The sequence below is a fragment of the Procambarus clarkii genome, chromosome 23 (genome assembly GCF_040958095.1).
Source record: "Procambarus clarkii isolate CNS0578487 chromosome 23, FALCON_Pclarkii_2.0, whole genome shotgun sequence".
Taxonomy (NCBI): domain Eukaryota; kingdom Metazoa; phylum Arthropoda; class Malacostraca; order Decapoda; family Cambaridae; genus Procambarus; species Procambarus clarkii.
In genome coordinates, this window is record NC_091172.1 from 29,867,922 (window position 1) to 29,884,889 (window position 16,968).

The following is a 16,968-nucleotide window of genomic DNA, read 5'->3' on the forward strand; positions in this document are numbered from 1 at the left end:
TCACTAAACAATTGTGGCACTCGAAAGCTGCAGTGTGTTTCTATATATATCTAAAGAAAGTATTTGTATGTACTCACGAGTTCCCTTATACACCTGGGGGAATTGTTGGAAAGTAGGAAATATCAGAGTGTATGTTAAAAACTCTTCAAGAGGCGGGGCGATTTCCCCTAATTTCTGATGCAGCCTGATTATTAGTAAAGGACTTTACGGTGGAATGACAATTGGTGTTGATGAGAGGTGCATGTGTAGTGCCCGTGCTCAACACCCAGCTCAGCACTGAGCTGTGGGACGTGTGGCAGGTGTGAAGGAATACAACCACTGAGCTGTGGCAGGTGTGAAGGAATACCACCACTGAGCTGTGGCAGGTGTGAAGGAATACCACCATTAAGCTGTGGGACGTGTGGCAGGTGTGAAGGAATACCACCGCTGAGCTGTGGGACGTGTGGCAGGTGTGAAGGAATACGTGTCAGAAATACTAGTGTTGTACACGAGCCGCGCGCTCATGTACAACACATTCACATTTATTGATTTATAAATAGTACAATGACTTATTGTTTGCAAATTTTGTGGTATAAATGGTAGCTTCACACAGCCACTAAGACGCATAGCGGTTTGGGCAAGTATCAATTTTAGATAAATTAATCAGGTGTAATAGGCCTGTTATGTTGAACAGTGTCTTCTGTGTTGGCATCGTTATATTCCTGGTCTTGCCCTTACTCTCATGGTGGGTAGAATATATAGTTCCGTGATTTGGGTGTTCATGGTAGGATGAACAAATCAAACCGCAAATCACGGAACTATTTACTGTACCCACCATGAAAGTAAGGACAAGACCGGAATATAACTGATGTTCTGCTACAGAATAGTCGTTTATGTAAGAGTGAGAGAGAATTAGATAAAGAAGGGATAAGTCACAATAACGTGTCTAGCATCAAATAATGTGACACAAATGAGAGACAAATTACGATTTTGATGCATGTTTCTGCCGCCTTATCCAGTCGAAACTGACGACGGTTCAAAAACTGAAACGTCGTTTAACTTTCATATCATGTGTGGGGGATAGGAATATTGATTAAGGGTAATCAATTAGTGTCGAATCTATAAATCTGCTGAATTTAGTATTTGACTTAAATTTAATTCGATATAATCTGGATAATAAAAAATGCTTATTAACCTCAAAGCAGTGGAGCTGACTTAAGGTCGCTGGTCCCATCTATCGCACGCGCAATTTGGGCCTGGTTTGAGCCATGGGCAGGGAGGGTCGACTGGGCACCAATCTTTAACTGTTCAACTGTTCACCCAGCAGTGATTGGGGACCTGAATGTAAACCAATCGGTGGGTCGTATTACAGGGAAAGCTGGTAGCAGGGCGAGGCTTGAGATACTAGTTGTGGAAAAGAAAAGCTCTAAACACTGATGAAAAGTCTACTTGAGAATCATAAATTTGGGTGGCGTTCTAGAGCCAAGAGACTTGGTATAGTAATGTGAGGCGGGTTCCTGAACCTCGCCTAACAGAATTGTGATTGATGTTTCTCTGTATCGGGTCTAAAATTGAGAAAATTCTCATGAAGCGAAATGTGCGTAGGGCGCCATAAGGTCGAGGACTTCCTGCTCTCAACAAGGCCACCAGATAAGATGAATATTCACATCGGAATTCACCTTCGTGACACAGCATGCTCAGCCATCGTCTCAGGACTGTGATGACGTTGCTGTTCCACGGGACGGGGGGGGGGGGGGGTGAAGGGATCGGCAGGGGGATAGGATTGTCTTTATTCCTCCCCCTCCCCCCCTCTCCCACTCCTTGTCTCCTCTCTGTCCTCATTCTTTTTTTGTACGATACTGAAGGTATTATCTTCTCCCAGTCGCTCATATAGACTTTCACACACTACGATTCTGGCACAGCTGTCATCCTTGTTATGCGTATTGCGCAGCTGTAAGTCGTGTGGCAGCTGTTTGTACAATTTCAATGGCACACACGGATGGTTACCTTAGCTGTGTTTCAAGGGAGGATTGGCAGCTTGTGGAGGGGGTGGGGAAGTGACAGGGGTGCAGAGTTGTTGTAGACAGGGTGTGGGGGTGTTGGGTGGGTATGACGTCAGGGTACAGGACGACAGGAAGGTCAAACCTGCCGGCAAGGTCGCGCGCCATCTCTCTACTCACACCAACCATGCCAGCCCTCCTCAACCCTGGTCATTCCTACATTATCCTGTCTTCTCTTGACTCGTCTACCGTTCCACCCCCTCCCTGTGTCGACCCTTCCTCATTCTACTCTTCACTTATGGCCCATTCTATACCTTCACAGTTCACTTAATCCTGCTTCCACTCCCCATTTCTCTTGGATCTAATCCTCACTTTCCCTAATCTATACTTATACCTCCTCCTCAATACCTTTCATTTCACTTTTTTTATCTCCAGTGATAATCTTATCTCATTTTTTCCAACCTGCCCAGTTCCCTCTTAAATTTACACCAAACTTCCACCCCCTTCCCCCCTTTACACCCGTATCTTCCACCCTTTATCGTGAGTTTATTTCAGTTTTAAATGACAAGTTGACGTTAATCTAAATTGTGTGGAAGGCAACACCGGCTAGCATGGTTTTTAGACGAGTGAAAACTGCAGCAAGTTCCCCGCAATCGTGATTGTCTTAGATTGAAGAACACACCCGAGTCCACTTCCTGAAACTGTGGTGACTAGCCTTTCCGGTACCGTCCACCGGATAGGCATGAGATGCATAATTCACTAATTTAACTACTTTGTTCCGGTGCCTCTGTACTGTACAGTCGAGCCCTGGTACCAGTGTATTCACTTGAGACTGTAGAAGTGTAGTGATCACAATGTCCCGTACAGAAAGGAGAACGAAACCTAAATTAAATTTTGCCCCGAGGTAAATGATAAATAAACGAAACCTAGTAGCCTATGGTGTCAAATCCTACAACAACGGGTTCAACAATGGTCTTTTTTCAGATTGTGGAAAACTATATATATTGTTAGGTTAGGATGTATTAGGTTAGGCTCGGCTAGGTTGGATAAGATTTAGTAGTTTTAAAACCCGTTGGCGAACTGAACGGTGTACTAAATTACCTAACCTAACTGAGGACACACGAATAGAAACCGGGACATCACGTAAATTTTGCGAGCCGCCATGATTGAGTGCATCAGCGTTTGGCCTTAAGAGATTTATACGGCAAAATGCGATGTACTATTCAGGATGACGGGTTGAGTAACCCGGGCCACAGACCACCACTGCAGTTCTGTAGTACAGTACATAAGCCATTAATTAATGGCAAGGACAATTCAAAATTACAAATTTTGAATTGTCCTTGCCAGTGATGAGCATAATGGAAGCGGGAGCTATATTCTAAGAGTTACTGCAAATTTGTTGAATATGTAAGTAGAGCGGCAGATTACCAAGACCTCCAACAATGATTTAGCAATCTCTCAAACTATGCAAGGTCGCCAGGTTAACGAATTCTGGGGCTTCGTCCTAGCCGTGTTTGCGTGTGCACGAAACACTGCCAGATTAGTACGGTTGGTATTGCTCAATCCTGAAATGTGATTATGTAATCTCCTCAGTGGACGGACTTACTGATGAGATTACGCTGTCTTCAGTGAACTCGTTGTGCTGGAGCTGTACATAATTGTTCCGCACTGTACGCGTGTACAATTCAGCACTGTACCCTAACAATAGAGTAGTTAGGAGAGTAGATAGAGCAGGCGCGCGCGTGCTCTATCTACTCTCCTTATTGACTCATAGTACGTATTTGATTTATTTATTTATATATATACAAGAAGGTACATTGGGGGTTAACAGAGAACATAGAGTTAAAGTTGAAATATTCTTGTAAAGCCACTAGCACGCATAGCGTTTCGGACAAGTCCTTAAACTAACAGATGATTTTTAGAGAATTTACAGTGAAAGTGTCAAAAAATGTTTACAGGTACTTTACATCTTTACTTTACAAATACAGATGATTTTAAGTAGAATAATTACAGTAAAATTCAAATAAAAAAAATGTTTTCAAAAGTACATTGTAAGAATTTTTGACACAAACAGATTAGAATAATACACAATAATAACAATACACAGAAATGAACAAGGATTACTAGGCACAATTACAGTTCGTTGTCATAGATGTCTTATTTTAACATTAACAGTAGTTATCGATGAAACTTAACACACACAAGGATATAGACCATGTAGGGTTCTAACGAGGGGACAGACCACGTGTAGGCTTGTAACGAGGGGATAGACCACGTGTAGGCTTGTAACGAGGGGATAGACCACGTATATAGAGTTTTACCTATAGTTAAGTGAACCATGTTTGTAGCTCTCTTGCTTTGTATATGTAACTAATTACAACTACACAGTGATAATAAAACTTAATATCAAAAAGTGGCCTTTTTTATAGAAAATTTACTGTATTTGAAATCAAGTACAGCATATAGATAGTATTTTAATGCATTAAATAGAAGTTGGCATACGCCGTAACTTGCAGTATGTACATTCAGCATTAGACGGGGGCGATTCTGCTGTACTTTAGAAGGACAGGATTGAAAAGAATGAAGGGGAATATTGGTGGGAGTGGAGGCGAGGGCTCCCCAGGAGGGAGGGTGGGAGCATTGACCAGGTGGCCGGCGGCTGGCGCAAGGTGACTCCCAGCTACCACTTGCTGGCCATCATGCCGGGGACGTCTTGACGCTCGCTCTCCTATATACATACGAGGGGTGTCTGCCATAGGAGCATGTCTGCATGTCTCAAGTGTTTCGACAGCTCGCCTGACTTGAAATGCTTTTCACAGAAAGCAGTTTCCATTTATGTTCCATTTATTATGACCAATATTTTAATGGCTGTCAATTTTTTTAGGGAACTTGTTTTTATGCTGAAGATCTTTTACTTGACTTTATTCTTCACTTTTAATCGGGGTTCCTGGGTTCGATTCCCAAGCAAGACAGAAATGGTTGGGGCACGTTTCCTTTCACCTAATGCGGCTGTTCAGCTAGTAGCAGTAAATAGGTACCTGGGTGTTGGGCAACTAACTGTTGTGTGGGGTTGCATTCTGGGGCAGGTTAGTAGTTAATAGTGCCGCTGCCCAATAAACTTGCCAAGGGGCAAGAGTTATTAGGCAGCGGCACTCATTGTGTGAGTGGACACACCGCCATAGCAGCATGTACAACACTCCCCAATAGGAAGAAAACCCGCTGGGTTGTTCATCCTGTCACTTGTACCCAGACACAGCTGGGACTTGCTTAACTATCTCAAGTGAACAGCTTATTAAACAAGATTAACATTTACCAGCCCCTAAACTTGTACTCACCTTGTTGTACTCGCCTATTTGTGCTTGAGCGGTTGAACTTTGGCTCTTTGGTCCCACCTCTCAACTGTCAATCAACTGGTCCAGTTATACTCACCTAGGTGGGTTATTTTGTTGTGATATCTTGCGGGTGCAAAATGGGGGAATATTTTAAGAACAGTATCTATATTTGACAAATAATAATTACCCAAATCAAGCAATGTGGGACTTAATTTTTTACACGTGTATGTATAAATACATAAATAAATAAATACATAAATACATAAAATTAATAAATAATTAAAAAAATAAAAAATAAATATACATAATGTTCATTCAGGCTTCCTGTACCTGGCAACATAAATTTATACCAAATTTATGAAATTTTCTAATAGATGGATATGGGATTGTCAGTTGAGACATAGAGTGGTGATTCCTGGAAATGAATAAAAGAGAACTACTGTATTCAGTTACAGGACTGGTATGGTAAGAGGGTGTAAGAGATACCTAGGTGGAGAATGTACCACAGGTACAGTATACAGAGAATGTCAATAACCTGGGTGGCAACAATGAACCCAATCCACACAGTCTCGTTAGTGTATTTTGGGTTCGTTTTCGACCCAATCGAGTATACCAGGTGAGAGAGAAATGGTGGGGTATGTTCCCTTTCTCCCAATGGCTCTGTTCACCTAGCAGTTAGTAGGTCTTCGGGAGTTAGTCAGCTGTTGTAGAGTTGCATCCTGGGGAGGGTTAGTAATTTGACCTTTATACATACTCAGGTTTCCTGTCCCTTGAGAAAACTAATTACAGGTACATGAAATTTTAGTGGTGACATTTCAGTCTTACCTGGACCTCAAAGTTGACATAGTAAGAGGATATTTACTTTAGAAAAATTAATGAAAATTACAACATAACGGAAAGTGTTACATATCTAGAATGGAGCTCGCTCTCGGAGTAAAGTGAATAGAACAAGATACCAAAACCCACCCGTCCCCTCAAGCCACCTGGATAGTTACAGTATCTAAATATTTGCAATGGTCTGAAAGCATATTATGGTTCCAATTATAATCTACTTGTAAACTGGCAAGTGAACTGTTGTCCTAAACAGAGAATATTCTCAAGTTATAACTTTATTGAATTATATGTCATTAGTTTAAAATATTAAGTCTTTGCTCATTTTCTTTGAAAGTGTGAAGAATATGGTTATCTGTAAAATAAATTCTAGGGAATACCCAGTTTCATATTTGACATGTTTGGTATGTATTTTGTACTGGTATTAAGGCAACCAAACATAACAAAGCCTAACTTAACCTATCCTAAGAAAAGAAACCTTAATGTAATGTTACCTTTACTTAACCATAATCTAAGGTGATTATGGATAGGGAGTAGATAATAGCACTAAATATGTAAGGGTTTTGAACTGATTGGCTGCAGAGTACCTCCTCCCTGAAGACAGGTTCCTAGAATGAATATTGAATTATATGATTTTACAATGAATGAGGAAGTAACAACCTCTTGAAGTAATTAGAGGTACAGAGACAAAATAAATACAATACTTTTTATTGGACTATGGGCTGTAGGACTTAAACTGGAAAATAATTTGTCAATTCATATTTGTTTGTATTATCTGAGAAAATGTGAAACAAAGCGGTTAGTAATAATATTTTCGTTGAACTGAAATGAGCAATATTTTGTATATGGCGTAATTATTAATGCAAAAACCCATGTTTATATCATTGTGTATTTAATGTCTTAATAGTAGTCCATTTAAAATGTTTACTCTTAATAATCAATCATCTTATTTTTTAATGCAAATTTCTAGTACAGTACCAGTATGTTAAAATTTGTAAAGATGACACATACATTTCATTGCAGTAATGAGGTGCGAGTTTACAAACCTCAGCAGCACACTAGATTATCCAGCATCCTTTATAAGATTTATGTTAACAATTTTGCATTAACTTTATCCCTCCTTAGATTTGTATCTATAATTGGTTTACTTTGATACTTCTTAGAGTATACAAACATAATAGGCTAAATGATGCAACATTGTTACTGTTCCATATTTTTTTAGGGTCGAGCAGCTGACCTGAAGCACATAGAGATGTGTGCTCGGACGATTGCCGAGGTATCGGAAGGAAACAAGATCGTGGTGGAGAAATCAACAGTTCCTGTACGTGCCGCTGAATCCATTACTCATATTTTGTCAGCCAACACAAGACCTGGAGTGTCCTTTCAGGTAAATGAAGTCTATGAACATTAGTTTCATTATCTCTCAAACACTATTTTTCTGTGGTGCAGGAATTGTGCTCTATGGCTTGAATAGCAGTTGAGTATCTTGTAAAGTTCCTCTACTGTGCAGTAGGATAGGAAACACTGTGTTCCATTCTCTAAAATGAATCTTGTTAGGCCTGCAGAGACCTATCTTGTTTGAATTCATGTTGACGAAGTCAGATGTAAAACTAATCCCCTAGTTAAAGGCTACTGTATAGTACTAACAGTACCAACTAATGCCGAATAATCTGTCATTTTAACGTTGAGCCACATGCTCAAATCGTAGCCAATCATAAGATACTGCTACCAATAATTTCAATTACATTTTCTACTCAACCCAGGTTTTGTCTTATTTTGGCAGCTTTGTCAAAGCTTTTCCCAATAAATTAGTACCATTCTTTTCTAACATACTGAAGGGATGATTTGAATTCTAGCAATACTGTACATGTATAAACCATGCTTGAACTCCCACACCACACTAATAGTGCTGGGTCACCTTATCTACTTAGAAAACAAGAGTGTAAAACTAGCAGTTTAATTCAAAGTGCAAATCAGATTCAGATATCCAAACAAAATTACCCTGTATAGTTATCTGTTGGTTTCCTAAACATTATTTGTGCCATGGCTATGAGGTAATATTTAGACTTTTCAGATATAGATTACTTTAAAGCAAATAAATTTTAATTAAATTTATAATATAAATTTATATTATAAATTGCTTACTTGCAGGCGTTGAGTCACAATAACGTGGCTGAAGAATGTTGACCAGACCACAACACTAGAAGGTGAAGGGACGACAACGTTTCGGTCCGTCCTGGACCATTCTCAAGTCGATTGTGAGAATTACAATCGACTTGAGAATGGTCCAGGACGGACCGAAACGTTGTCATCCCTTCACCTTCTAGTGTGTGGTCTGGTCAAAATTACTACTTTATATAAGTTTAAATTTCTTTATTCTAAACAAAGCCTCTTACTTTGTCAGGTATTGTCTAATCCTGAATTTTTAGCTGAGGGTACTGCTATTGAAAATCTTCTAAATCCCGAGCGTGTGTTGATTGGTGGTGAGGAGTCGTCTGAGGGCGATGAAGCAGTTGCACAGCTCACTTGGATTTACAACCATTGGGTTCCAACAGAGAAAATCATCACAACTAGCACCTGGTCTTCTGAACTTTCTAAACTGGTATGTTTATGAATGATGTGCAAACATTACTAAAAATGTAATAAAAGGTTATGAAATGTTTTAGTGGACATTAGTGAGGAAGAGAAGCTACTGGAGAAAATAGAAGCTTTTTATGATATTAAAGAGAGTCGAATGTTTGAACACCACCAGAATAACATAAGTGTTTAAGGAAACATTTCTTTATGTAGGCATCTCTTATTCCATATCATTCTTTCCTTCAAGATTTCAATCATGTTTATTTTCTTTTTACTCGTGTGAAATCATCCTGCAAGATATATTTGGAACTTTATTGTTGTACTTAAAATTCTTAAATTAATTATTGATGCACAAGGATCTTGCCAATATTTGGTTATTGTGTATACTGTACATTCAAACCTTAAATCTTAAGTGTCAGACCCATACCATATTTTTTTTTAATTCCTGTAATGACTACCTTTATAATGCTATCTTTAAATGTAAGCTTTAATAATTATCCTAGCCACTAATATGCATACAAAACCCAGAATAATTCCAGTCGTCTCGGCAGTGAATGCCACTGAATTATTCCATGATGGGCCAAGAATTTAATTATCATATGGGAAGTTGCTGCCAGGATATGGGATAATTAGATGCAGGATTTACTGATACCACACCTGTTAATTGCTGCCACCACCCCTTTTGACATTTTCTCAAAATAATTACTTTGACCTGACCCAAAGTGGTAAGTCATGGACCTGACTCACAAGGACTAGGAATTTACTCTTGGGAATTACTGAAGTGATAATTATAAGTTAAAACTTTTAAATTCTGGAACTTCACTGTGAAAGATTACTTCAACTAGGTTAATTATTGAAGTGTCTTGGAGGATGACTGAATAATGCCAAAGTTGAAGAGAGCTCCAGGTGAAATATGCTCAAAGATCAATAACAGGAAAATTTAACTAAAATCCCAAATAAATTTTAATATAGAATTTATTAATAAAATAAAGTATTTTCCCAATCTAGAATACCCTAGCTGGCAATGATGCTAAATTAATAATAAGTAAAACTAAATTACCTTACTCTTCTCCTCCAACCAGGAATGTACAACCAAATGTACAACTCCCTGGTCAATCAGCCTCGGTCTTCCCTACAACACAGCCCAATCTACACTAAATATTCCTTTTAAGATTTTACACAGAACTGCTATGAAACTCTGCCTCTACAGCCCTCTGGCATACCAAGGGCTAATCACTAGAGGTCACTAACCCCTTTGCCTAGCTGCGGCATGGCCAGGAACAGAGGTGAAGCGATTCCTGCGAGAGACTGTGGTCTGGATGACTGGTACATGATTTGTCAATTATCAACCAATGATGTAAACCAACACTGAAAAGAGAGTGGGAGAAAAGAATTGGGGAACCAGCCTGGAGGTAGTGGAGAGATTGAGAGGTCAAACATGGAGGCAGGAGGGAGGGCTGGAGGTTGGAAGAAAGAGGACTAGGGGAAAGCCAGAAGTACCAGCTAATGTTCTATCCTGGCTATATCAGATAAAGAGAGAGACCTCTCAAGGAACAGACAAATGACCTATTGATGACTGGGGAAAAGAGGGGATGGAAAAGGTGGAGAATTGAAGGAGGGAACTAAAGGGAGAAACAGGAGCGGTATGAGGATAGATAGGAGAGAATAATGACTGAATTTCCTTACCTGTTATATTTTGAATTTCAAAGCAGTGCATTTGCTCCTTGCCCTCCCCCCCATTGCATACCCTCCTCAACACCCTCCAACACCCCCCTCCCACACACACACACACACACATACATATATGCACTAGAGGTGGTACCCCCCCCCCCCCTATATATATATATAAATAAGATGTATATATATATTTATATAATTGAATTAATGTTTCTCAATTTTTACCCAGGCGTCAAATGCTTTTCTTGCCCAACGTGTGTCTAGTATCAATGCCATCTCTGCTCTTTGTGAGGCTACCGGTGCAGATGTTTCTCAAGTAGCGGCGGCTGTGGGCAGAGACTCACGGATTGGTTCAAAGTTCCTGCAAGCTTCTGTTGGTTAGTAGATGTTTCTTAAATGTGTGATTCTGGTATGGGCCCCTTGGTAGCTCCCTAAGTTTAGCTCCACTCCTGCCAAGCCTTGGCTGACTCCTCGTATCAGCCTTCACCAGGCTTCAGACTCCTCAAGCCTCATATTCTCTTAAGTATTCTCAGAATATAATATAATATTCAGCATGTATATAATATTATATATACAGTAAATAATATTATATATACAGTAAATAATTTATAATATACAGTGTATAATATATATACAATACTGTATATAATATATACACCATATAATATATAATATACAGTATATAATATACTGTACAGTGTTTAATATACAGTATATAATACCGTGTATAATATATAATGTAATTTTTTAACAGGATTTGGAGGTAGCTGCTTCCAAAAAGACTTGCTAAACCTTGTTTACATTGCCGAGTGCCTAAATCTGCCTGAAGTGGCTCTGTACTGGCAGCAGGTCACAGATATCAATGAATATCAGCGAACCAGGTGAGCTTTGAGATGAGATTTTGGGTGCATTATGTTTGTATTTTACTTAACACTGCATAAATACCCTGAGGTGTTTAAAACGCACTATCCATCGAGCAAAAGACAAATGTTATTCTCTTTAGTATGCATCATGATGACAAATTAATGCAGAGAATCACAAGATAATTGAATGTCTTTATGGAGACCATCTGTTAATTTACATAAACATTTAAAAAAGCTATCTTTTGCAATATTGTATTCTGTAGTGAGCAAACTCTCCATTATTAATAATGAATTTTAGACATGGGTACTGACATAGGGGTAAGTGTTTAGAAGCGAATCCCAAATGATGTAAAGGATCAGTGTCTAGGAGCAACTTCCTAAGTAAATGGAGTGCTAATTTTTAATTTATTACCTCGGTTGGCGTTATGTTTCATAATGACGGCACCTCTGGAGAGTGATGTGCAGGCATGGAATTTTTGCAGTATTGTTCAATAATCGGATGAGATTTGAATCGGGAAATAGAGCATGACATAATGAGTGAATGTTTGATAATGTAGGATGTTGGGACAATTGCTTAATATGCCATTGGTATTTGCTTTATGCATTACATGCATTTGGTCATTCGGTAACTTGGTGTGGATTAAGAATACAGTACTGCATATCAGATTTGAAATACTGTATAATGTTTAATTATTGCTGTTAGGATAGGAAGCCTGTACTGAAAGTTATCAAGGTCCCCTAGCCCAAATTATTGACCTTCCTCAGGATGAAAACCACACCAATTGCCTAATTCCTAAGAACCTATTTTACTGGTAAGTGAACTTGGCCATCAGTTGAAAGGAAATGTGCCAACCTGTTTATCCTGCCCAGAAATTGAAATGGGGGTCCCCCTGTTTTGTGAGCTGAGGATGTAGTCGAGGATAATATGCAAATTTGTTTAAACAAAAATTTGTTAAAAAATACTAACATTTGAATGTAGACAAAACACAAGTAACAGGTACTTTAAGGAGAAACTGTTATATTAAGGTGGATGGGGAAATGTTTCTCAAGCAGCTGTTGAACCTGGGGTATGTGATTTATAAAAGTTGTTACAAACTAAGTTGAGAGTGAATAGATGGGCAGGTGCAGTGCTCATCATGTGCTCTTTTGGTGACAGACTAATATTCAGAACAACCCCTAGATCTCTGTTAGATCTTTAATTCCTTTTCACATAATTTGTAGGTTGTGTAGGGCCTTGTTTTTCCTATTCCACATTCCATAACATGGCATTTATTCACATTGAATTACATTTTCACATGCTGCTCCCATATGTATTTTGTCTAGGTCATTTTAAAGGGCATGACAATTGTTTCTCTTAACTTAGTAGCTTAGCATCATCAGCAAACATGTTCATATAATTGGGTATTCCTTCTGGTAGATCGTTTATATAGATGAACATTATGGGTGTAAAACTGAACCCTGTGGTACTCTGTTAATAACATTCCTTCAGTCGGATACTTTGGCTCTGATTACCTCCCTCATCTTTCTAGCAGTTAGAATTTTTTTTATCTATGTCAGGAGTCTCCTTGTCACTCCCTCCAGCATGTTTGTGTACATGTGTTTGTGTGTAATTACCTAGGTGAGGAGGGGGAATAATAGTGCTCCAATTCTACAAGTTTCACTATATGCTGTTTTTGATACTTTTATATATAATTGGTTTGCCTGCATATTTTATGTTTAGCATTTTATTACATTTCACTGTTGCAAAAATAATTGCTAAAATGTTTTCTTCCAGTAAACTGTATGTACTTCATGTGTAACTTCTGTTAATTGAAAGTGCTGTAGACTATTAAAATTTAACTTTTGTACAGTGCAATATATATAATGCTAGTCTTCTGAGACAGCTTGATTTCATTTATTGCTATTTTGATATTTGATACATTTAGCAGTAGCTTTAAAGCATCTAGTTCAAATTTCACTATAAAAACAAACTAACATGGCTAAATATGCCCTAATAATTTGTTAACTTAAAATTGATGTTTGTGTTGATTCCTCACAGATTTGCCAAGCGGATTGTTGAGTGCCTTTTCAATACTGTGACAGATAAAACATTAGCTGTGTTTGGCTTTGCTTTCAAGAAGAACACTGGTGACACTAGGGAAAGTCCTGCCATTTATGTATGTTCTCACCTGCTGGAAGAAAGCGCCCGGCTCAACATATATGACCCCAAGGTAACTGTTTACATTGTTCCCAGATTAACATAGAGCATTTATTAATACTCGGTAGTACCATTTAGATATCTTCAGGGTAGTGCATTCATTTGATTTGTAGAGTATAAGGGGGGTGGAGACATTACAACTATATAGCACTTGGAAGGGATTAGGACAAGGATTTGGGATGGGACAGGGGGGAAGGAATGGTGCCCAACCACTTGGACGGTCGAATGCTGAACTGCATGAAAAGACTGTTGCTCAACCATCCAGCCCAAGTTGTTGGACTTGTAAAGCATAAGTAGATTAGAGGCGCAATGTCATAAAGGGTGGAAACAATTTTAATTTCGTTTAAATGTAAATCATTTTTTAAATATGGTGACCATAAATGCCTTCACTCCTTTAGTCTACAATGGTTATCTTGCGATGATTTCTGGACTCAATGTCCTCGTGGCCCTGTTCTTGACCAGGCCTTCTTTGCTACATTTGAATATTGTTGGCACTTTTTGCCACAACCAAAATACTGAGCTTTTGTGCTCTTGAGGTTGTTACTGTTAACTGGTTGGGACGTGGAAGGATTTGTTAACCTAATTATGCTCTGTAGTTACAAAAACAAACCTTTCATGTCATTCAGATTTGTTGCATAATGACGAATACAATCAAAATCGGATGAAAAATGAAATGCAAGAACACTTGCAATGTGTTTCCCAATGTAGGTGGATGGAAATTGGTATGCAATTAGCAATTTGTTCTTAAGTACTGTACACTAAAGAAATTGGGCTTCAGTCATGTAAAAGGATAGACAATACTGTATAAGGAAATTAATTTATTCTCATCTACAAAAAATCTATAGATTGTGAATTTGCTCTGAAACATGGAAAATTAGGACCTAGAACCTGTAACCCTCAATGATCAGGTGGCTAAATGAAATGAGCAGAAAGTTTGAAAAGCAATTGAAAGGAACTACTGAAGACATTATTTACAATAATGCACACTGTAATGTGCCCAGTTATATTTAATGCAAACTTTTGATTAAGCGAGACATCTTTTTTAGAATTTAAGTTCTTAGAATATATAAGGTGAGGTGGTATTTGTGAAATAGATGTTGAGGATTAGGGTTACCACATATCTGGGTTTTTCCTGGGTATCTATTTCTTGGTACTCCGATCTCCGTTCAAGCGAAATTTACACGCACTAAAAATACCCGGACTTTTGCTTTGTACGTACTTTTCACCAACTTCGTTTCTGGTAAAACTTAAATTAACGGCGTGTCCTAATAGCGCCGTGTGTGTGCAGACGGCGTGCATTTTTACAGGGAGGAGGAGGAGGAAGAGACATTGCAAGTCAGAAAGAGCAGTCTGTCTTGTGAGTGCGACTGCAATAAGAAAAGGCTGACTACATTTACGAAGGTATATTTTATTTTGATTTATATTTATATCTGAGGTCTTTGCACTTCTTATTTATAAATGTTATATAATCAAAATAGAAAGAAGCTCTACAGTTTAGTTTAACATGTTAATTATTTTTAATAGTTAATGTGATGCACACGCCTAAAAAAATAGCCAATTGGCATAATTATCCATATTCATAAAATTCCTCTATTGGAGTCCTGAAATATGGCAACTCAGTGTTAAATTCATGTTGAAATTGACTGTCACTCGCATCTTGTACGTGTACGACAGATAAGAGGAGAAGAAACGAGTTCTGAATTACATCTTAAATAGGTGTTTGCCTGTAAAAACATAAGATATCCATGTGATTCACCTATTCAATTACTACTAGTCAGACTGGATGGTGCCTAAGATATTGATCGATGATGTCGTGTGCAGTATCTTACTAGACGGAGGAACAAGGCTTCAGGAATACTGTATAGATACTATTGATGTCATTCATAATGCATATATTAAATGCAGTTGATCTAGTTACAGTAGTGATAAATATGAAGGTTTTCGTTTTTTTGCACCAGTGTTTTGCCTTCTGAGCACTTTACCTTATTGCACCCTTTATTACTTTTGTATGCTTTTACTTCTGTATTTGAAATTTGTATGTATACTGTCTTCTCTCAAGTTAACTAAATAACATCTGCAGGTGTATCTTTTATCTCTAAAGTGGTATACATTGCTAGCCATTACTCTGACTTAAATACACTGTATTTCATTGTACTTTGCATTTGAATTACAGGTAATGGCCAATAAATAAATACATACATATATATTAGTAGGCATCCATCAGTCTTGGGAGATTATGGAGTTGAGCTCTGGTTGTCGGTCTAGTGTGGCCTCTCCAGGGCGCAAAGCCAGGGTAGGTTGACGCGAGGGAGAAGCTGTCACCCATGTGACATGCAGTTGTCACCCATACACACCCATGTACAGTATGTATATATACATACATATTGTATAAATATTCAGTTATTCGTAAGTATCCACATAGGAGAAAAACAAAAATTCTGAATATTTTACTTTTCAACACATTATCAAGGAATACAAGTAATGTCATGGTATCCCTTGATAAGTTATTGAAACCTGAAAACATTCAGAATTTTAGTTTCATTTTTTCCTATGTAGCTGCAGTACTTAAGCATATATGCACTTATGTCTAGTATTATTTTATATTAATATACTTCATTTTGCATCATTATCATAATTTTTTCAGGTGGAAGGTAAACAAATTGAACACGACCTGACAAGTTTAGCAATTACAAGTGATCCTGAACGTGTCCAAAAATTGATACACATCTATTCTGACCCTTATGAAGCTGTCAAAGACGCCCATGCCATTGTTGTGCTCACGGAGTGGGACGAATTCACAGTGAGTTTAATACAATTGCCTTGCTGTGTTTCCTGTGATAATCTTTCGGTATATAAATGCACAAATACAGTACCTTAAGTGCTAGTAGTTTTAGTAATTGTTTTAGGAGTATTATAAGGAAATACTGGTGTGGGAATAGGGATGCAGATACTATGTATGTAATGGGCCATCAGCTAGCATTGAGATAAATTAGTAGATGGAACTAGAACTTGTTCCAAATGTCTCAAATGTAGATTTTAAATCTTTTTAACATTTGTTTATAGATATCTGGCTATCAGAAGAAGAATTTGGGCACTGCAACTTTTTAGCAGTGACAGTAGAAAATGTAATCCCATGGATTAAGATCTGCTGCATGGATGATCTTAATCCATCAGGAATACTGTACTATTTTCCCGCCCAAGACCGTTATGAGTTCTATAGTGATTATGGTACAGTAATTGTAAATAGCATCATTTTTCTCGTTTAGGAAAAAAATTGAAAAATTTGTTTTAATTTTGCTACTAAAATACATGCAATAGATTGATGATTATGCATATTCCTTGTATTTGTCATGCACATTGGGAGTATTTATGCCTAGTATTGAGTAATTTTGATTGTTTTTATAACTGTTGTAAAAAAAATTTTTTTTAGTGATTTTCAGTGTTACTATGGAAGGAGCACCTCCTTTTATAATTTGAAAGTTTATACAACTTAAAGCCTCAAAGATAACGCC

General features: G+C 38.0%; 1 protein-coding gene across 2 annotated transcripts in view; it reads left to right on the plus strand.

Moving 5' to 3' along the window:
• Positions 1-16,968, plus strand: part of sgl (UDP-glucose 6-dehydrogenase sgl) — a 35,468-nt gene that overhangs the window by 7,595 nt on the left and 10,905 nt on the right. Inside the window, exons 5-11 of one of the 2 annotated variants that reach the window (XM_045751377.2) lie at positions 7,365-7,529; positions 8,547-8,744; positions 10,626-10,773; positions 11,151-11,277; positions 13,298-13,469; positions 14,729-14,857; positions 16,101-16,256. In XM_045751377.2, the coding sequence (XP_045607333.2) occupies positions 7,365-7,529; positions 8,547-8,744; positions 10,626-10,773; positions 11,151-11,277; positions 13,298-13,469; positions 14,729-14,857; positions 16,101-16,256 (1,095 nt within the window). The remainder of the gene's footprint in view (positions 1-7,364; positions 7,530-8,546; positions 8,745-10,625; positions 10,774-11,150; positions 11,278-13,297; positions 13,470-14,728; positions 14,858-16,100; positions 16,257-16,968) is intronic. The other variant, XM_045751378.2, reaches the window with a different exon arrangement.